This window comes from Petromyzon marinus, chromosome 9 (genome assembly GCF_048934315.1).
Source record: "Petromyzon marinus isolate PM22_M1 ecotype Great Lakes invasive population chromosome 9, UKy_Petmar_22M1.pri1.0, whole genome shotgun sequence".
Lineage (NCBI taxonomy): Eukaryota > Metazoa > Chordata > Hyperoartia > Petromyzontiformes > Petromyzontidae > Petromyzon > Petromyzon marinus.
Genome location: NC_133675.1, coordinates 16,819,553 through 16,836,267, shown reverse-complemented (window position 1 = coordinate 16,836,267; position 16,715 = coordinate 16,819,553). Strand labels below are relative to the sequence as shown.

The window sequence follows — 16,715 nt, the reverse complement described above, 5'->3', positions numbered from 1 at the left end:
CAACTCGTGCCCCCCTTCTTTCCCTCTACACCCTCCATTTTGCGGCGGCCCGGTGCTCACTTGAGCAGACAGACAAAATGACTTTGATATTTGGACAGACAAAGGGAAGGCATTGAAAGCTATTTTGAAGGGAAGATGCCACGAAATAAGTCTCATAACAGCAGACAATTTATAAAAAGTATGGTATCAGACCCTGAGCGTTCCATCGGTGAAGCCACCCCGGTTTGGGTGTGGAGTATCTATGAGGTCTAAAACGTCACACGTCACAAACAAAAGCCTGCTAAGTCTGTACTTAAAGTGGTGTATTACTTAGTATTGTTACTCCTACGCTTGATTACCCAGGAAAGCCTCAGGGCTCTTGATCAGGATGGTACTGCCAATGTTGTCGTAGCGGGGGCACAACGCTGCCGTGCGTCTTCCCCGAGCGAGTCGCTCGTGGGGAGCTTTTCAGCAGTGGGATATTTGGCCAATACCGGTTCCATCGTGCACGTCCGCGTGTGTGCTTGTTGAGCTCACGGCCAACACTGGTGACGATTGTCCGAACCGGTCCCGGCCCTCCCCTAGGTCTAATCAACCTCAAATGAGTACCTGGTGCGGTGTGTAAACACATCACCACCGAGGAGACAAAGGTGGCTTGGCCTGGGGCTGGCCTCCCACTCCCTAGAATCCCGTGTAGGCCTTCACAGGTGCTCGCTATCAGCACTTGCCCCAACAGCATGTTAAGGCTATACGGGTGATCTTTGTTCTTTGGGCTCGGCGTGCGTCGCCCGTCAGTCGGCGTGGCGTCGCTTGTGAGCTCGAGGCCGGGGGTCGCCGATAGCGGTCACCTGGAAGGGAATCTTGGTGGTGAGCGTGTGGCCGTGGTAGATGATGGGGGAGCCGTCGTCTCCGTCCCAGCAGTCCAGCTCCACGCTGCGGCAGCCCTGCAGCAGCACCTGAGGGGTTGGGGCCGGAGGAACGAGAGGAACGACGACGGTGATGACGGTGGCGGTGGTGGCTGTGCACGTGGCTGCCTGTAGCTCAGCACTGTGGAGGCAGCAGGGTTGGTGGATCACCGCGGGGATGTTGTGAAACTCCCTTCCCGTTGGCGTCGAGAGGGAGCCGTACCCTGGTTCGCCGAAAGGTAGCTCAGCAAACATGTGGACTCCAGCTGCTCTGTATGTAAGGGACAGAGTGTCTCCTCCTACACATCATAATATCGTACGGCACCGAGTCCCAAGACGCAGGCGGGTCTCCTGCGCTGATTGTGTTGTTTAGTTCCACACCAATGACAACGATTTGTAACTGTGGGGAAAAAACCCAGAGGAAACCCATGCAGAAGAGGAGGAAAGAATCCACACAGAATGGCGCACGAGTCAGGATTCGGATCCAGGTTCTTGTTGCTGTGAGACACAAAGCGTTGCCACCCTTTGAAAAATAACAGTGACAGATTTGTGTTCTAATTAAAAGTATATTCCTTGGTGAGCCAGAGGTCAAACCAATCAGCAGTGAGAGATCTTGGGCCAATTCCTTTTGCAACGGAGTGCGTCCAGCGTTCATTGCATGTTGTTCCTAAGAGGGTTGATGGGATGTAAACCAACAGCCAACCAGGGATTGAACTCACAACCTTACGTACTTGAAAAAAATAAAGACAAATATCCCCAATACGAGCTACACAGGCTGCTGGGGCAAGTGCAGGTAGCAAGCACCTGTTAGGGCCGGAACAGCGCGTTGCGGGGTGGTGTGGCGAGCGTGACGCCAGTCCGCCTTTGTCTCCCCAGTGCTGATGTTTACACACGCCGCACCTGGTGCTAATGTAAGGCTGAGTCGACCTAGGGGAGGCTCACGACCGGTGCAGACATTCGTTACCGACGTTGGCCGCGAGTGGAAATCTAACTCGGGTCGCCAAGTCGGTAGCGCAGTGCGCCAACTACTCTGCTCACGCGCACACACACACACACACGCACACACACACACGCGCGCACACACACACACACATGCTCACACACACACACGCACACGGGCGCACACACACACACACGCACACACACGCACGGGCACACACACACACGGGCACACACACACACGGGCGCACACACGCACGCACCTGATGGTAGAGCTCCACGGAGGAATCTCCCTTGAGCTGGTGTCCCGTGAGGTAGGTGTTGTGGGACGAGGCGATGTAGTAGTGCGAGAGCGGGCGCTGGAGCTGGCTCTCGTCCGGCGGGGACTCCTCCAGGACGCACGCAAAGTTGTCCGCGTCGAGCAGGAACCTGGCGGAGTCGTCACAGCGGGAGCCGCGCGCGTCGCTCGCGTGAAGCCGTGGGTAGTCACAACGGCCCCACACCGAGCAAACCGGACGCAGCAGCAGAAATGTGCTTTTTTAATAAGGACATTAAACACATCACGGACGGACAGGACGAGTAACATGAACACATTACGGACAGCAGGGTACACAACAACAAATAGGATCAAAATAATTTGAGAAAGGCAAGTTATATTTATTGAGACGGTCAATGAGAAAACAGAAGACTGAATATGAATGAGTTTTGACAATTAGAGGTACCACAAGGAGATGGGGAAGATAGCGAATTAAGTACATACGCAATTTGAACAATTGGGTGCAACAGGGAGGAGTGTCTGATGCAAAGTTGTTGAGTAAACATCACGGGCAGAGCTAAACGGAAGGAAGGCCACGTTTGCTGACGTCTTTGAAAAAGGACGCGGCACAGACAGAGAGATGGAGAGATAGAGGTAGAGATGGAGGGATAGGGAGAGAGGGAAAGATGAGAGAGGGAGAGATGGGGAGAGGGAGGGGGAAGAGATGGAGAGATGGGGAGAGCGAGAGGCCACGGCTGGGTATGGAAGTGTGAACGTCGCTGCCGCTATGTACGCCTCGTGTGGTGCCTGTGCGTGTGTACCTCGCGAATCCTTCAAACGACATGATTCCCCGCTGCCGCATGGACTCCGACGGCTCGAACCGCTACGGAAGAAAATATCGGATGAGCCTTTTGTTTTGGGGGCAGCTATAGAAATAAAAAAACGCGGCAACTTACGGAAGTCAAACCTGAAGCAGAGGCAGCATGCGGGAGTTACTCAGCAAGGTGGCGCTGGAGACACTGGCAGCAGAGAAGAAGCCAGAGTAGTAGGCGACCAACGTAAGTTGCAGATAAAATATAAATAGACAACACCCCTGTCGGACGAACACGTGGTCGCGCTTTGCCAGCGGAGAATGGCCTCCACATTAGATTTGAAGTTTTCGTGACTGCAGGGATCCATACTCTTTGGTTCTTTTGGTAAAGTCACGTGGGTAGAAAATAAAATAAATTAAATCACGATGTTTTGGGTGCAACACAAGCATCCGTCATCAGGTGGAACAACCACAGCAAGAAACAACTGCTTGAGCACAACTGCTTCACACATTGTGGTCAAGTTTGACGCTTATTTTCATTCATAGGAAGCCGACACAAAACAACACGGCTCAAAAGATCCCACCCAACGTTTAGTTTGTCATCGTTGTTTTTAAACACCCATCCGTAAAAAAACCCCGCTTTGAGCCACGTCACTCAATCACCAACCTCTTCATCAACCTCCTCATCGGTCACCGACGACGTCACGGGGGACACTCCCTCACCTGAATGAGGCGCAGCAGCTCCGGGTAGGTGAGGTGCTCGCCCTGGCACTTGGCGAGGAAGTCTGCGAGCTGCCGGGGGGCCATGCCCAGCAGGCGGGGCGACGTGCTCTCCACGCCCGTGCCGTTGCTCAGGATGCTGGCCGCCGCGATCGCGTCCGAGATCTGCCGCTGGTAGGCTCCGGCGGCGGCGGCTCCGGCGGCGGCGGCTCCGGCGACGCCCAACGACGCCGCGCAGCCTCCTCCCACGGCAGGCTCGTCACCCCAGCCGGCAGCCGGCGAACTCCACTCGGACTCGTTCCTCGTGATTAGGTCTGAAGAGAGGAGGGAGGGATGGAGCGGGCGGGAGGGGAGGGACATGGCGGTGGTGGTTTTTGTGCGAGGCCGCAATCATCTGACGACATTTGTATTGTTACGACTTCCTGGAATGTTATTCTGATTTCCTGGATTTTGTCCTGATGATGGCACATGCAGTTTCAGACAACAAGGGTTATCCAATTGCAAAATCCAGTAGTGAAAATAGTTTTTCGACTTACTAGTGAGCTGAAATCATCGCATTTTGCGTGGTAAAGGCCTGTACACCGCACAAAACTTTTATCTTAACACCGGCTACGAAAACCTGGTGCGTGTTAAACACACGACCCGATTTTTGACACGTTTCACCGGCGTCCGGCCGAGGCTCACCAATCTCCGGCTGGGCCCCGGGGGGGGTCCGGGGTGCCGCGTCGGCGTGGCTCCCCACCGGCACGGCGGGACTCTCGCAGCGGCTGCAGGGCACGCTGTACACCTCGAACACGTCCTTGAGGTCCTTGCGGCTCCGTACGCTGCACGCACATGGCACACGGCGCGCGTCTCGCTCAGGCGTCTCACTCAGGCCCTCCGGCTCGGCAGCGTGAGCAGCTGGCGCTTCACAACCGCGGGCAGCGGTGGCTGCTGCTGCTATTGTGCTTAAGAACGGGAGAACAAAGGTTCGTAAACTACACAGGAATTGTTTTTTTACATTCGATCTGCCAATTTTAAAACGTTGTACACGGAAAACGATGGGATCACGCTTTTTTCAACCAATCTAGGTACGAATGAATGTCCAATTGAACGAGTCGAAAGTCGTATTAAATTGGGTTTCCCTTTCGAAATAGCAACATAGGTCAAGGTAAAATGTTTTTGCTTCTACAGAGGCCCCACATTTTTCACAAATTAAACTCGATTCCCACTCGGCGATTTAAAAGCCACTGTGCACGTTTAAGAAAATGTGATGCACGACGCCCAGAGGGTGAGGAACACCTCCTCCCACCAGCGCCATCACCATGGTGCGGTTCCATGCAGAAACTACCCGGGCTGATGAAGGCAATCCAACGGTCAACACTGCTCACGCTCTCCCTGAACGAAAATCGTTCGGCGGCGGTGCTGCGACGAACGGGGGACAGGCGAGCGGGCGGGGCCGGCGGTGGGGGAGGAGCGGGGCTCACATGAACGACTTGAAGAGCTCCACGAACTCCGTGAAGGAGACGGAGTTGTCGAAGTCGTGGAACGAGACGGTGAATCCGGAGCGGGCGCTGCCGTGCCAGCTGTGGCTGTTTCGGCTGCTGCAGGCATTGGCAGAGTACACGCGGGTCTTAGGTCGGAGCCATTTAGAAACAACAACAATTATATTGACTTATAAAGTGGCGGGAACCGAACTCAGATCTCACGACATCATTCCACACGAGTCAGCCATTGCGTGGCTGCGTGACGGCCCAAATTTGAAATGACCTTGCAAATGACTCAAAAGAGATGAAACACAGCAACATCAGTCACCTGCTGTGTCTATGAACACAGCAACATCAGTCACCCGGTGTGTCTATGAAACACAGCAACATCAGTCACCTGCTGTGTCTATGAACACAGCAACATCAGTTACCCAGTGTGCCTATGAAACACAGCAACATCAGTCACCTTGCTGTGTCTATGAAACACAGCAACATCAGTCACCTGGTGTGTCTATGAAACACAGCAACATCAGTCACCTGCTGTGTCTATGAAACACAGCAACATCAGTCACCCGGTGTGTCTATGAAACACAGCAACATCAGTCACCCGGTGTGTCTATGAAACACAGCAACATCAGTCACCTGCTGTGTCTATGAACACAGCAACATCAGTCACCTGCTGTGTCTATGAAACACAGCAACATCAGTCACCCGGTGTGGCTATGAACACAGCAACATCAGTCACCCGGTGTGTCTATGAAACACAGCAACATCAGTCACCCGGTGTGTCAATGAAACACAGCAACATCAGTCACCCGGTGTGTCTATGAAACACAGCAGCATCGGTCACCTGCTGTGTCTATGAAACACAGCAACATCAGTCACCTGCTGTGTCTATGAAACACAGCAACAGTCACCTGCTGTGTCTATGAAACACAGCAACATCAGTCACCTGCTGTGTCTATGAAACACAGCAGCATCAGTCACCTGCTGTGTCTATGAAACACAGCAACATCAGTCACCTGCTGTGTCTATGAAACACAGCAACAGTCACCTGGTGTGTCTATGAAACACAGCAGCATCAGTCACCTGCTGTGTCTATGAAACACAGCAACATCAGTCACCCGGTGTGTCTATGAAACACAGCAACATTAGTCACCCGGTGTGTCTATGAAACACAGCAACATCAGTCACCCGGTGTGTCTATGAAACACAACATCAGTCACCCGGTGTGTCTATGAAACACAGCAGCATCAGTCACCCGGTGTGTCTATGAAACACAACATCAGTCACCCGGTGTGTCTATTAAACAGCAACATCAGTCACCTGCTGTGTCTATGAAACACAGCAACATCAGTCACCTGGTGTGTCTATGAAACACAGCAGCGCCTTCCTTCGTGATGATCACCTTGCGCTATAACAATGGAGCGAATAACGAATGTACCAAACAATTGTTATTTTTAAATTGTGAAAAGTGAGGGTTTACAGGGAGTTGGAAAGATGTCAGATGTGGGCAGAAAGAACCGAAAGCCTCATCGTGGGCATGCAAGGAAGACGGCGCGAGCCCGTCACGAGACCTCCGCCCGATGGCTCAGCCGCTTGAAGGTGGTGGGATGGGGTGTGGTGCAGTGAGGTGCGGTGAGGTGCGGTGCGGTGCGGTGCGGAGAGGTGAGGTGCGGTGCGGTGAGGTGCGGTGAGGTGCAGTGAGGTGCGGTGAGGTGCGGTGCGGTGCGGTGCGGTGCAGTGAGGTGCGGTGAGGTGCGGTGAGGTGCAGTGAGGTGCGGTGCGGTGTGGTGCTGTGATCACCCGCTGTGCGACTTTTGAAACGCGGTGGGCATGCCCATCGAGCTGGGCCTCTGTGAAGAGGAGCAGGATGAGGTGAGGGTGAGCGGCCGTGCCGTGGAGGTGAGGCTCTGCAGGGGGGGGGGAGACTCGGGCAGCGTTCCTCGACGCATGGGGCTCAGCAGCGACGCGGGGCTGGACGCAGACAGATCTGGGCACACACACCACCCCCCCACCGGAATAAACACCGTCAACCCCCCACCACTACCAACACCACAGCCCCCCCCCACCACTACCAACACCACAGCCCCCCCCCCCACCACTACCAACACCACAGCCCCCCCCCCCACCACTACCAACACCACAGCCCCCCCCCCCACCACTACCAACACCACAGCCCCCCCCCCCCACCACTACCAACACCACAGCCCCCCCCCCACCACCACAGCCCCCCCCCCACCACTACCAACACCACAGCCCCCCCACCACTACCAACACCACAGCCCCCCCACCACCACTACCAACACCACGCCCCCACCACCGGGACCTGTGCCTGGTGGTCACTGGCAGCGCTTTGGTGCTCGAGGCGTTGTTCCCGTGGCGTGACCTCTGCATGCATGGTGCAAGGCTCGTGGTGATTTGGTGCAAGGCTCGTGGTGATTTGGTGCAAGGCTCGTGGTGATTTGGTGCAAGGCTCGTGGTGATTTGGTGCAAGGCTCGTGGTGATTTGGTGCAAGGCTCGTGGTGATTTGGTGCAAGGCTCGTGGTGATTTGGTGCAAGGCTCGTGGTGATTTGGTGCAAGGCTCGTGGTGATTTGGTGCAAGGCTCGTGGTGATTTGGTGCAAGGCTCGTGGTGATTTGGTGCAAGGCTCGTGGTGATTTGGTGCAAGGCTCGTGGTGATTTGGTGCAGGATGCTGCTCAAGTGGGATGTCGGGTACAGATGCCAGCACCGGCGGGCCGGTGCGGTGCGTCCCCATGCCTAGGCTGCCGTCTTGGTGTCCCCTCGTCCTGATGTCTCCCAGCTCCTCCTCGCTGTCCACGCTGGCCGACTGTGCATGGCACGCACACGCACACACACACGTACACACACACACGCGCAAACACACACACACGCGCAAACACAAACACACACGCACACACGCGCCGTGTGAGCGGTTGACCGTGGAAGTCGTGGACCGGGCGGACGGTTGATTTGTGTCGTTGTTCTCCGCTACGTTGCGTTCCCAGGAGGCGGCACGGAAGTGCTTCTCTGGAGGTCCAGGCCAGGGCTCTCTCTGGAGTCGCCGCTGCTCCCCCCCCCCCCACGTGCGCGGTGCCTCAGACGAAGCGGCGGCGATCGGGCGCCACCGTCACCGGCGCGAGCCGATTCTCTCCGGGTCACTTTCACCATCCCACTTTTTTAATCTTTCAGGAAAGGGCCAGAATTAGAGAAGCTGCTCCTCTACGTGTCGCGTAGGGTTAGGGAGCACAGGGTCATGGGGGTGTAACTGCGCCTGCCTTGGCCAGCGCCTTCTTGTTGCGCTTGCTGGCGTTGCGCTGCATGGCCTTCCTGCCGGGAGGTGTCCCCTCTCCGAGGCCGAGGCCCAGCTTGTGGTGGCAGCTGCAGCGCTCCGTCCCCGTGCGGCCCAGGGTGCCGCCGCCGCCGGCGTCGCCGCCGCCACCCACGCCGCTGCTGGCCCCGCCGTGGGACGGCCAGCGCCGGCCCCCAAACAACTCCACCGTCTGTGCCAGCGTAGGGCCCTGGCAGGAACCCTCCTGGGGGTGGGGGGGGTATACGGGGGGGTGGGGGTATGTGAGGGGTGGGGGTACACGTGGGTGGGGGGTATAAGGGGTTGGGGGGGTACACGGGGGGTACATGGGGGGTACACGTGATTGTCTGATGAGATGGCAATGCTGGGACTCTGGGTTGGAATTTTAAGCACTCTGATTGGCTGCGAGTTATCGTTCAATAACAACGTCAGCTTGCGACACGGTGCCGCCCTACAGCATTCGCTCGTTCTCGGAGGTAAAGAATGAGCCGCGAGAAACCACGAGCAGGAAGGCAGCAGCCACACGGAGAGGCAGTGGCCAGCAATTGCCCAAGCTCTGCTGTCCTCCAGGTGTTCTCCGCCAATGAATGAATGTTCAAATGTGAGAGGAAACTGGAGCACCCGGAGAAAGACTATCCCATACAGACGGAACAAGTGGAGTCCGCACTTTGCTGTACCACCTTCTCTTGTCGTGCCTGGGTACAGCTCCTCCTGAACACCCACAGAGGAAGGGAGTTTCACAAAGTATGTGTGCGGTGATACACCAACCCTCGCTGCTGCCTCCACAGCACCAGATCACAGGCATGCAGCGGCTTAGCTACCGTCGCCCGGTCAAAGTACGGTCACCGCCCGGTCACCGAACGGTGACCGCGACTGTACGCAACCTTCCAGGGACGAGACGGCTCCTAGCCCGTGGCCAGCCCGCGAGCCGCGCCAACCCCCTGCACGAGCGCGCACCTGAAAGAGCGCCGCGTACTGCTTGCGCAGCCAGTAGAGCCGCTGGTCCGGGTAGCGCTTGAGCCCACGCAGCGCGGTGGCGGCGAGCCGCAGCGCGTCCGTGAGCTGCGACGCCGTCTGCTTCGGCGCCAGGAAGCGCAGCGCGCGGTTATCGGTGGTGCCGGCGCCGTGCAGGAGCGTCAGCGGCCGCAGCAGCGCGGCGTGGCGGTACAGGCCGGCCAGGTGCACCGCGTCGGACGGGGCGAGCCCGTCGGCGAAGGCGTCTTTGAGCGAGGAGAGGTCCAGGGAGCCCTCCGAGGCGCCGCGGCCGCCCGGCGCGCTCGGCCAGGCCCCGCGCGCGCGCCCGGCGACGGGCGTCTGCCCCCAAGCGAGCGTGCGGTTGTCGGGCTGCAGGCGTAGGAAACAGAGCGCCGAGGCGCGGCCGGGCGCGTCGTAGTGCAGCGCGGTGCAGCCTCGGCGCAGGAAGTCGAGCAGGCCGAGCGGCAGCCAGCGGAGCAGCACGTGCGTGGGGATGACCTCGACGCCGTGGCCGTGCGTCGGCAGGGCGCACGACGGCGCCGCGCCGTCCAGCTCGTCCGCCACGTCGAAACGGTCGTCCTCCGCCTCGTTCGCGCCGTCGCCCAGCACAAACCTGCAATGGGCGGCGTGGTCTCTCGTGAGCGACAGGCCCATGGTTCAAACTATGAAAAATAATTCGTGGAAAATTGGACGTGTGTACGTGTGTGTCCATGGGGAACAGGAGGTAGAGTGGTGTTAAAAGAGCGGAGAGGAGACTGCCGTCACCATTGCAAAAGATCAGACGGAATGTCTCGCAAGTCAAAGCTGACAACGAGCAAGGCTGTGGATGCGGCTGCTCAGCTCATTACAGAGCAAACGACCTGGTCAACAATCTCTATCTTAGACTCGCCCAGACTCCATCCGTGGCCACGCATCTCACGACAGAGCTATAACGGTCAATGACAACAAATAATGAATGACCGATCGAGATGAGGATTAAAATGGAAACGAATGTAAAGCAGGTGCAGACAGATGGCGGCTGACGAACGGCGATCGAGATAATCGACGTTAAGAGCAGACGACAGCCGAGACCTAAGCATTACGAGAGACCCCAATCAGTGCCCAACACCGGCGTGGCGATCGGCCGGAAGCGCCAGCGGAGCGGCAGGCGGGCGTGGTGGACGGGTGGTGTCGGCCGGAGCCTCAGCCCACCTGACTCGGTCCGCCAAGAGCCCCGTCGCTTCCGCCTCCGCCCTGCCGTTCCTGCGTGGACAACGGAGAAGGGTGCTCCGCTTAGCACAGGGAGAGACTTCCCACACGTCTATGTACATGTGAGTGTGTGTGGGGAGCGGTGCTCGCTAGCAGTGCTTGCCCCAACAGTCTCTCAAGGCTATGTGGGTCTTTGTGTGTGTGCGCGCGCATGTGCAGAAACGATGCATTTGTCCCAAATTTAATGAGGTCTGGTTGTCAAAATGTTATATTATCATATTGTAAAAACACAAACATAGCGTTCAATTTGATTCCTTTTGCCAAATTGCAGCTATGATAATTAAATATTGGATTGATTCCCATGTACTGAAAATATCGCACAGTGGGAAAATGTTACTCTCCTCTACCGTGCGGACCAGTGGCAACTTGAAGAAGAGGTCTTAGAAGTAGCTCTTTGATATCCACCCCTACGGGCCGTTCCCAATGGATCCGTCCGTCCCGTGGCGGTGCGTTGCCTGCAGCGCAATCGGCATAGCGTTGGGCGGAAAACGACAGAGAATGCACGAGGCAGGGAGAGGCGAGGGGCCGCGCTCGCCGTACTTGCAGCCCGCTGGGTTCGCGGGCGGGGAGGCGGCGAGCGACCGCGGCGAGGAGGGGTCGGCGTCCGGGCCCCGTGACGCCAGCAGGCCCCGCTGGCAGGCCGCCACCACGGCCAGCAGGCGCGACACCTCGGCCGCCTTGTCGCGGTTGCACAGTCCGTCGAGGCCGGCCCGCCTCACGAACCCCGCCTCGCCCACGTAGTCGGCCATGAACTGCGACACAATCGTTCCCCCTCGTGAATCGAGGCGCAACGGCAGAGCTCCGGGCATCGCCACGCAGGCCGGTGACCCCGTGCAACGCCGTGGCTCGCGAGCGGACGGGCTCGCCGCTGCGACGCTCGCGACGCCGACTCGTCTCCTAGTCGTGTAAACGACTGCCCACACAAGTCCCTTAAGCTTACATATAGGGTGCTTCGTGTCTCTGAAACGTCACTGATGAGTATTGCGTTACTAAAACACCCGCGCTTACCCCGAATAGTCACGGGCGTCAAGTGGGGAGCGGCAGCGTCGTGGTCAGCGCATTGTGCTGCGAATCCGACGACCCCATTCCGGCTCATGACCAATAACAGTGGTGAGTATTTAAAGCGATCCTGGCCTTAGCATAGTACTTAACCATCAGCACTGGGGAGACAAAGGCGGCCGAGCGTGGTGCTGACCACCCACCCTCCCTAACAACACTTGCCCTTACAGTCTGTTAATGGGTACGTGGAGGATCTTTATCGGCCCAAGTAACAAACGTCGTACACGCATCTAGCGCGCAGCAGGCTACGTTAAACAAAAGTTTGGCGGAGGATAATAAAAGTGTTTCGGGGTTCAGCTCATGGTGCATTGAAGGCGTCGTAAAGAAGTCTAATCGACTTGGGGGACAATAAATCAGTCGCGCAGACAACAACCGTGGGCTGCATGAGGCACGCGTGGCTTGGCTGCACGTCGACTGGATTGCAGACGACTCCCGCCCATCCCTAGGGAGCCACTGAACATTTGTTATCTTTATCCTGCCAAGTTAAGGATCTTTTGAACAACATTAAACTGCATGCCAATAATAAAAATGCACTAGACAATGTAAACAATGTGCTGGCTTGCGTAATTACATGGCAGCCTTGTAAAATCCAGAAGTGGCATTCCTGCTCATATGGAAAGAAACACTCACCGTCTCTCACCGTGTTGTGACACTCTAATGGAGCACCTCGTCTACAGCTCTTTGTGAATCCACTGCTGAATGGCCTCCCCGCTGCGGGGGGTTGTTCGACCATACTTCACCACATTGGTCACAGCGCCGGTTAGCGAAGGAGGAGGGCCCTGCACGTGAGCTGTGCCTGGGAATCAAACTCAGGTGTGGCCAGGTTCAAAGTGCGGTGCGCTACGCACGGCGTCACTTCGCCCACCACGCGGCGACACAGATCCCGTTTAACCCCACAGGAACCCCTTGCGCACTGTACACAGGAATCCCCTGCGTACTGTACACAGGAATCCCCTGCGTACTGTACACAGGAATCCCCTGCGCACTGTACACAGGAATCCCCTGCGTACTGTACACAGGAATCCCCTGCGCACTGTACACAGGAATAACCCCCTGCGCACTGTACACAGGAATAATCCCCTGCACACTGTACACAGGAATCCCCTGCGTACTGTACACAGGAATCCCCTGCGTACTGTACACAGGAATCCCCTGCGTGCTGTACACAGAACCCCCTGCGCACTGTAAACAGGAATCCCCTGCGTACTGTACACAGGAATCCCCTGCGTCCTTACTGTACACAGGACCCCCTGCGTACTGTACACAGGAGTCCCCTGCGTACTGTACACAGGAACCCCCTGCGCACTGTACACAGGAATCCCCTGCGCACTGTACACCGTGAACACGCTGCCCCGGGTTGACGGCGACACCGCCAGTCGTTATAAACCGATACAAACTAGCCGTCAAAACATCGTCCGCACCGCAAACAACGAATCCCCGACCTCCCGGTCCACAGCACCACGGCACGCTGCGCCTGACGACTTTTACAAGAGAGGGCGGTCAAGTGACGCAGCGAGGGGCCCATCGTTACGAGCCAGTGTGGGACTGGCAGGGAGTGTGACCCACAAAGTTAGCAGGGCACATCTCACGTGAACCACGTACACACACACACGAAACAACCGGAATAATGCAATATTTTCTGGAGAATGAGGAATCAATTGTCAAGCGGCTGGCTGTGCATCTCGCACACGATGTTGTCTCCCCCAGTACCTGAGTTTTCTTACATCCACCTAACTCGGTGTGACCCGTGACTCGTCAGACCTCGGAAGCTCAGCAGGTTTTGGCCTGCATTGGGCTTGAATGGGCGAACAGCGCGCACACACAGCCGGTCGCCACAGGCGGCTCCGTGTTGTACCGTACTATGGCGCCACGGCTATGCTCCCCACATTCACCAACGCGCCCTGTCCAGCGTGCTGAAGCGACGGTCGACCGTCTCCTCCACCACGACCCCGGCCGCGGCACGGGGAAGCCCTCATCCAGCAGTGGAGCTGTAAATCTCGATGTGCACTCACCCCGGAGTTTGCGCGGTGAGTGCGTGAATGCATTAAACAAAATGTTTCACTTCGAAGCGTTCACGAGAGTTAAAAAAAGGTTTCGGTAACAAAAAAATGGTCAATGGGACCTTCTCTGTAGAAAGATCTGAGTGTGCGCGCAACGACGGCAGACCCGGGACGTGCAAGCGTCACCTGCTCACAATGCCGGCTGTGCCGTCGCCGATGCAATTTCCAGCTCAACCCGGTCACGGATGGAAGCCGGAGAGAATGTAAAGCAGGCGGTGGGTCGAGAGAGTTCGCGAGCCCGGTGGAACCTGCGGCGATGGCGGGGTTCTGGATCCTGCGATTAGGCGCCGACTTAATAGCCGACCCCCCCGTGGAACGACGTGACAATTCGAAATGAAAATCACAACACGAGATGTTGATGAAGGCTCTACAGTGCACACGCCATACCTGTTCAGTGGCATTCCGATGCATGGGGGGAGTGGACACGTGTGCAGCTGTGGCTACGGGACTCAACGCAAGTAGGCTTCACGCATCCTTCGGCGCTGTGTAGATGTGGCCGTGTCGACACGATGCACACGCGTTGCCCGTGACCGCCACACGTGTTGCCCGTGACCGCCACACGCGTTGCCCGTGACCGCCACACGTGTCGACACGATGCACACGCGTTGCCCGTGACCGCCACACGCGTTACCCGTGACCGCCAAACGTGTTGCCCATGACCACCACACGTGTTGCCCGTGATAGCCACACGCGTTGCCCGTGACCGCCACATGGCACAGCTTCGCCGACACGATGCGTCGACTTTGTCGAAGAACAGGCGAATTGTTTTATTGACCTCGCCGCGAAGTATCGGCACTGGCGCTGATCGTGCGGCGCAGAAACGTAGCGAGATTTACGCTCGGAGGGATGGAATACACAGGAGCCGAATTCATGATCGGTACTCCGCTTGTTGACCCACGCAAGCCTCGTCAAGTCTTTTTCAGGAGGGTCTGGACAGCTGTTGGCAGTAGGGGGGTGGGGGGGGCGATATCGCTGCTGTGTGAACCCAATTGTGTAATTTGCAGGTTGATTTTTCAGCATTTGGATCTCTGACTAATGCTAGTTACATGTTATAATTACGATTTTTTTTTAGCTATGGGGCGAAATCAGAAAACTCAGAGGAGACCGATGCAGAGCAAGAGGAGAAAATACAAACTTCACAAAGGAAGGCGCCCAAGTTGGGAATCAAACCCAGGCCCTCCTTGCTGTGAGGCACAGGCGTCACCACTCAACCACCCTGTCGCCCTTATATAGAAGAATGCGACTACATGCAGGGTACAAACATGTACGCTTAGTGTATACTACATATAGTAGTACTACATATGTAGAAGTAATACTACTACATATATAGTACTATAGGTGAGGCCTTCATCCACCCGTGGATTGATCATGGCTGCTGACTATAAACCTGACTATAAACCTTGCAATATAAATGTACATGCAAACGTTTTAAAACATGATTTTTCTCACTTCATTGTCACTGTGTAAAGTATTTGAATGATTACATTGATCTGTGCTTTTAAATCCATTCAGTTTAAGTGATTACTGATGAATTACCGTAGACTTTGCTTACGACAAACTGTGTTAAACTTGGCTCATGGATTGTAAAACATGTTGGGAAAAATGTCGTGTCTGCAAGAAACATACCAAACATTCTAATCCCAAGCATTAGCCGCACAGCTGAAAGTTTGAGTTTGGCAATGTTCACTACCGGTTATTAATTGACAATTTGTTACAGCTCATGCCATCTAAATCATTATTTTATCGTACGGTTTTCTAAACTGTGCTAAGCACCTTGAGCAAAGAAGGCGCTCTATAAATCCAAAGTAAGATAGGATTATGGGGGGGCTTGGGGAGGCCTTCATCCAGCAGTAGATCAGACATTGATTGTTGTTGTAATCAGCCAGGTTAATGGGCCCCACTTTGTAGAAGGGGGTACTCTACAAAGACGGTTCCCAGAGGCAGACTTCACAGTAGTGAGCATTGGTGACTGTACCGTACAGATGAGTCCTAATAAGGACGACACCGGCCCACAGAAGTATATCTGTCTCACTGCTGTCAGTCAGTCGGTCACATTCACTCAAATCGATTGTGATGGTGACCTAAGGCAAGCGGATCACAATGCAGTTCTTCAAAAATGCCGATAATATTTTTGCATTTTGCACAATGCAGCGTGATAGCAATGAGAGAAAATGTAATCATCTTATTTGTGGGAGTTTATCGAGGTCCACTGAGGCACACTCGCAATTCCTAGCAATCCAACTCTATTTCCCGAGTCTCCTGAAGCCAGCCTTGGCATTCGCGGAATTCAAAGGACTCCGGGGGGGGGGGGGGGGGGGTGTTAAGTCTGGAGTGGCGTAGGGCAAGGCCAGGATTCGTTTAATGCCACTAACAGAGTGTGAGAGACCACCTGAATTCGACAGGGCTACAACTTATTTCACGGGTTCTTCCTTCACGGCCTGGCATTGCAGTTAGTTTTGCAGTGGCTGAGTGAGTATTCGATCACTACAGCTCATCAATTTACTTTTGTCACAAACACCAACATTTATATATGTATTTTGAACTTCTTTTGCACCGTACGTATTCAATCATGCTTATCGGAGATGGATTGACATAACATGCATTTTTTTAACGTGAAAACGATCATTCATGAGTTTCCAAGTCCCAAACTGTTAAAATCCTATTGGTACTGGCGAAAGGGTCCCAAAGTTAAAATCCTCGTTTGGCATTTGGTATTTTCAATGATTTCTGAATATTTCCAATTGTAATTGAAAACTGGAAGTGGAACAATGCCATGGGCCATCTCAGTTTTGGGGCCCAGAACAGCGACTTGCATCCATGAGGAGGAAGCCCACACCTAGCACTCTCTCATTTTGGTGCGGGATTCCATCCACTTCAATCCCATGGGGGTGTCGCTCGGTTCAATATCAACCAGCCAGTCTCTCTGCCGATGTTGGTGACTGCAACAACTACAAATACTCACGCTGAAACGTTCATAATAAAAA

The 16,715-nt window shown here is 55.4% G+C and overlaps 1 protein-coding gene across 4 annotated transcripts in view; it reads right to left on the bottom strand.

Annotated features, from left to right (window-relative positions):
* Window positions 1–16,715, bottom strand: part of PLCE1 (phospholipase C epsilon 1) — a 103,793-nt gene that overhangs the window by 21,873 nt on the left and 65,205 nt on the right. For 3 of the 4 annotated variants that reach the window (XR_012941359.1, XM_076065967.1, XM_076065963.1), the window contains exons 7-18: window positions 11,153–11,364; window positions 10,556–10,606; window positions 9,347–9,977; window positions 8,358–8,615; window positions 7,840–7,909; window positions 6,883–7,069; window positions 5,077–5,193; window positions 4,295–4,434; window positions 3,614–3,924; window positions 2,901–2,962; window positions 2,087–2,252; window positions 828–935 (exon numbers count right to left, since the gene is read on the bottom strand). Coding sequence is in view for 3 of the 4 variants with exons in the window: in XM_076065967.1 (XP_075922082.1) it covers window positions 828–935; window positions 2,087–2,252; window positions 2,901–2,962; window positions 3,614–3,924; window positions 4,295–4,434; window positions 5,077–5,193; window positions 6,883–7,069; window positions 7,840–7,909; window positions 8,358–8,615; window positions 9,347–9,977; window positions 10,556–10,606; window positions 11,153–11,364 (2,313 nt within the window). In the remaining variant the exon portion in view is untranslated. The remainder of the gene's footprint in view (window positions 1–827; window positions 936–2,086; window positions 2,253–2,900; window positions 2,963–3,613; window positions 3,925–4,294; window positions 4,435–5,076; window positions 5,194–6,882; window positions 7,070–7,839; window positions 7,910–8,357; window positions 8,616–9,346; window positions 9,978–10,555; window positions 10,607–11,152; window positions 11,365–16,715) is intronic. The other variant, XM_076065964.1, reaches the window with a different exon arrangement.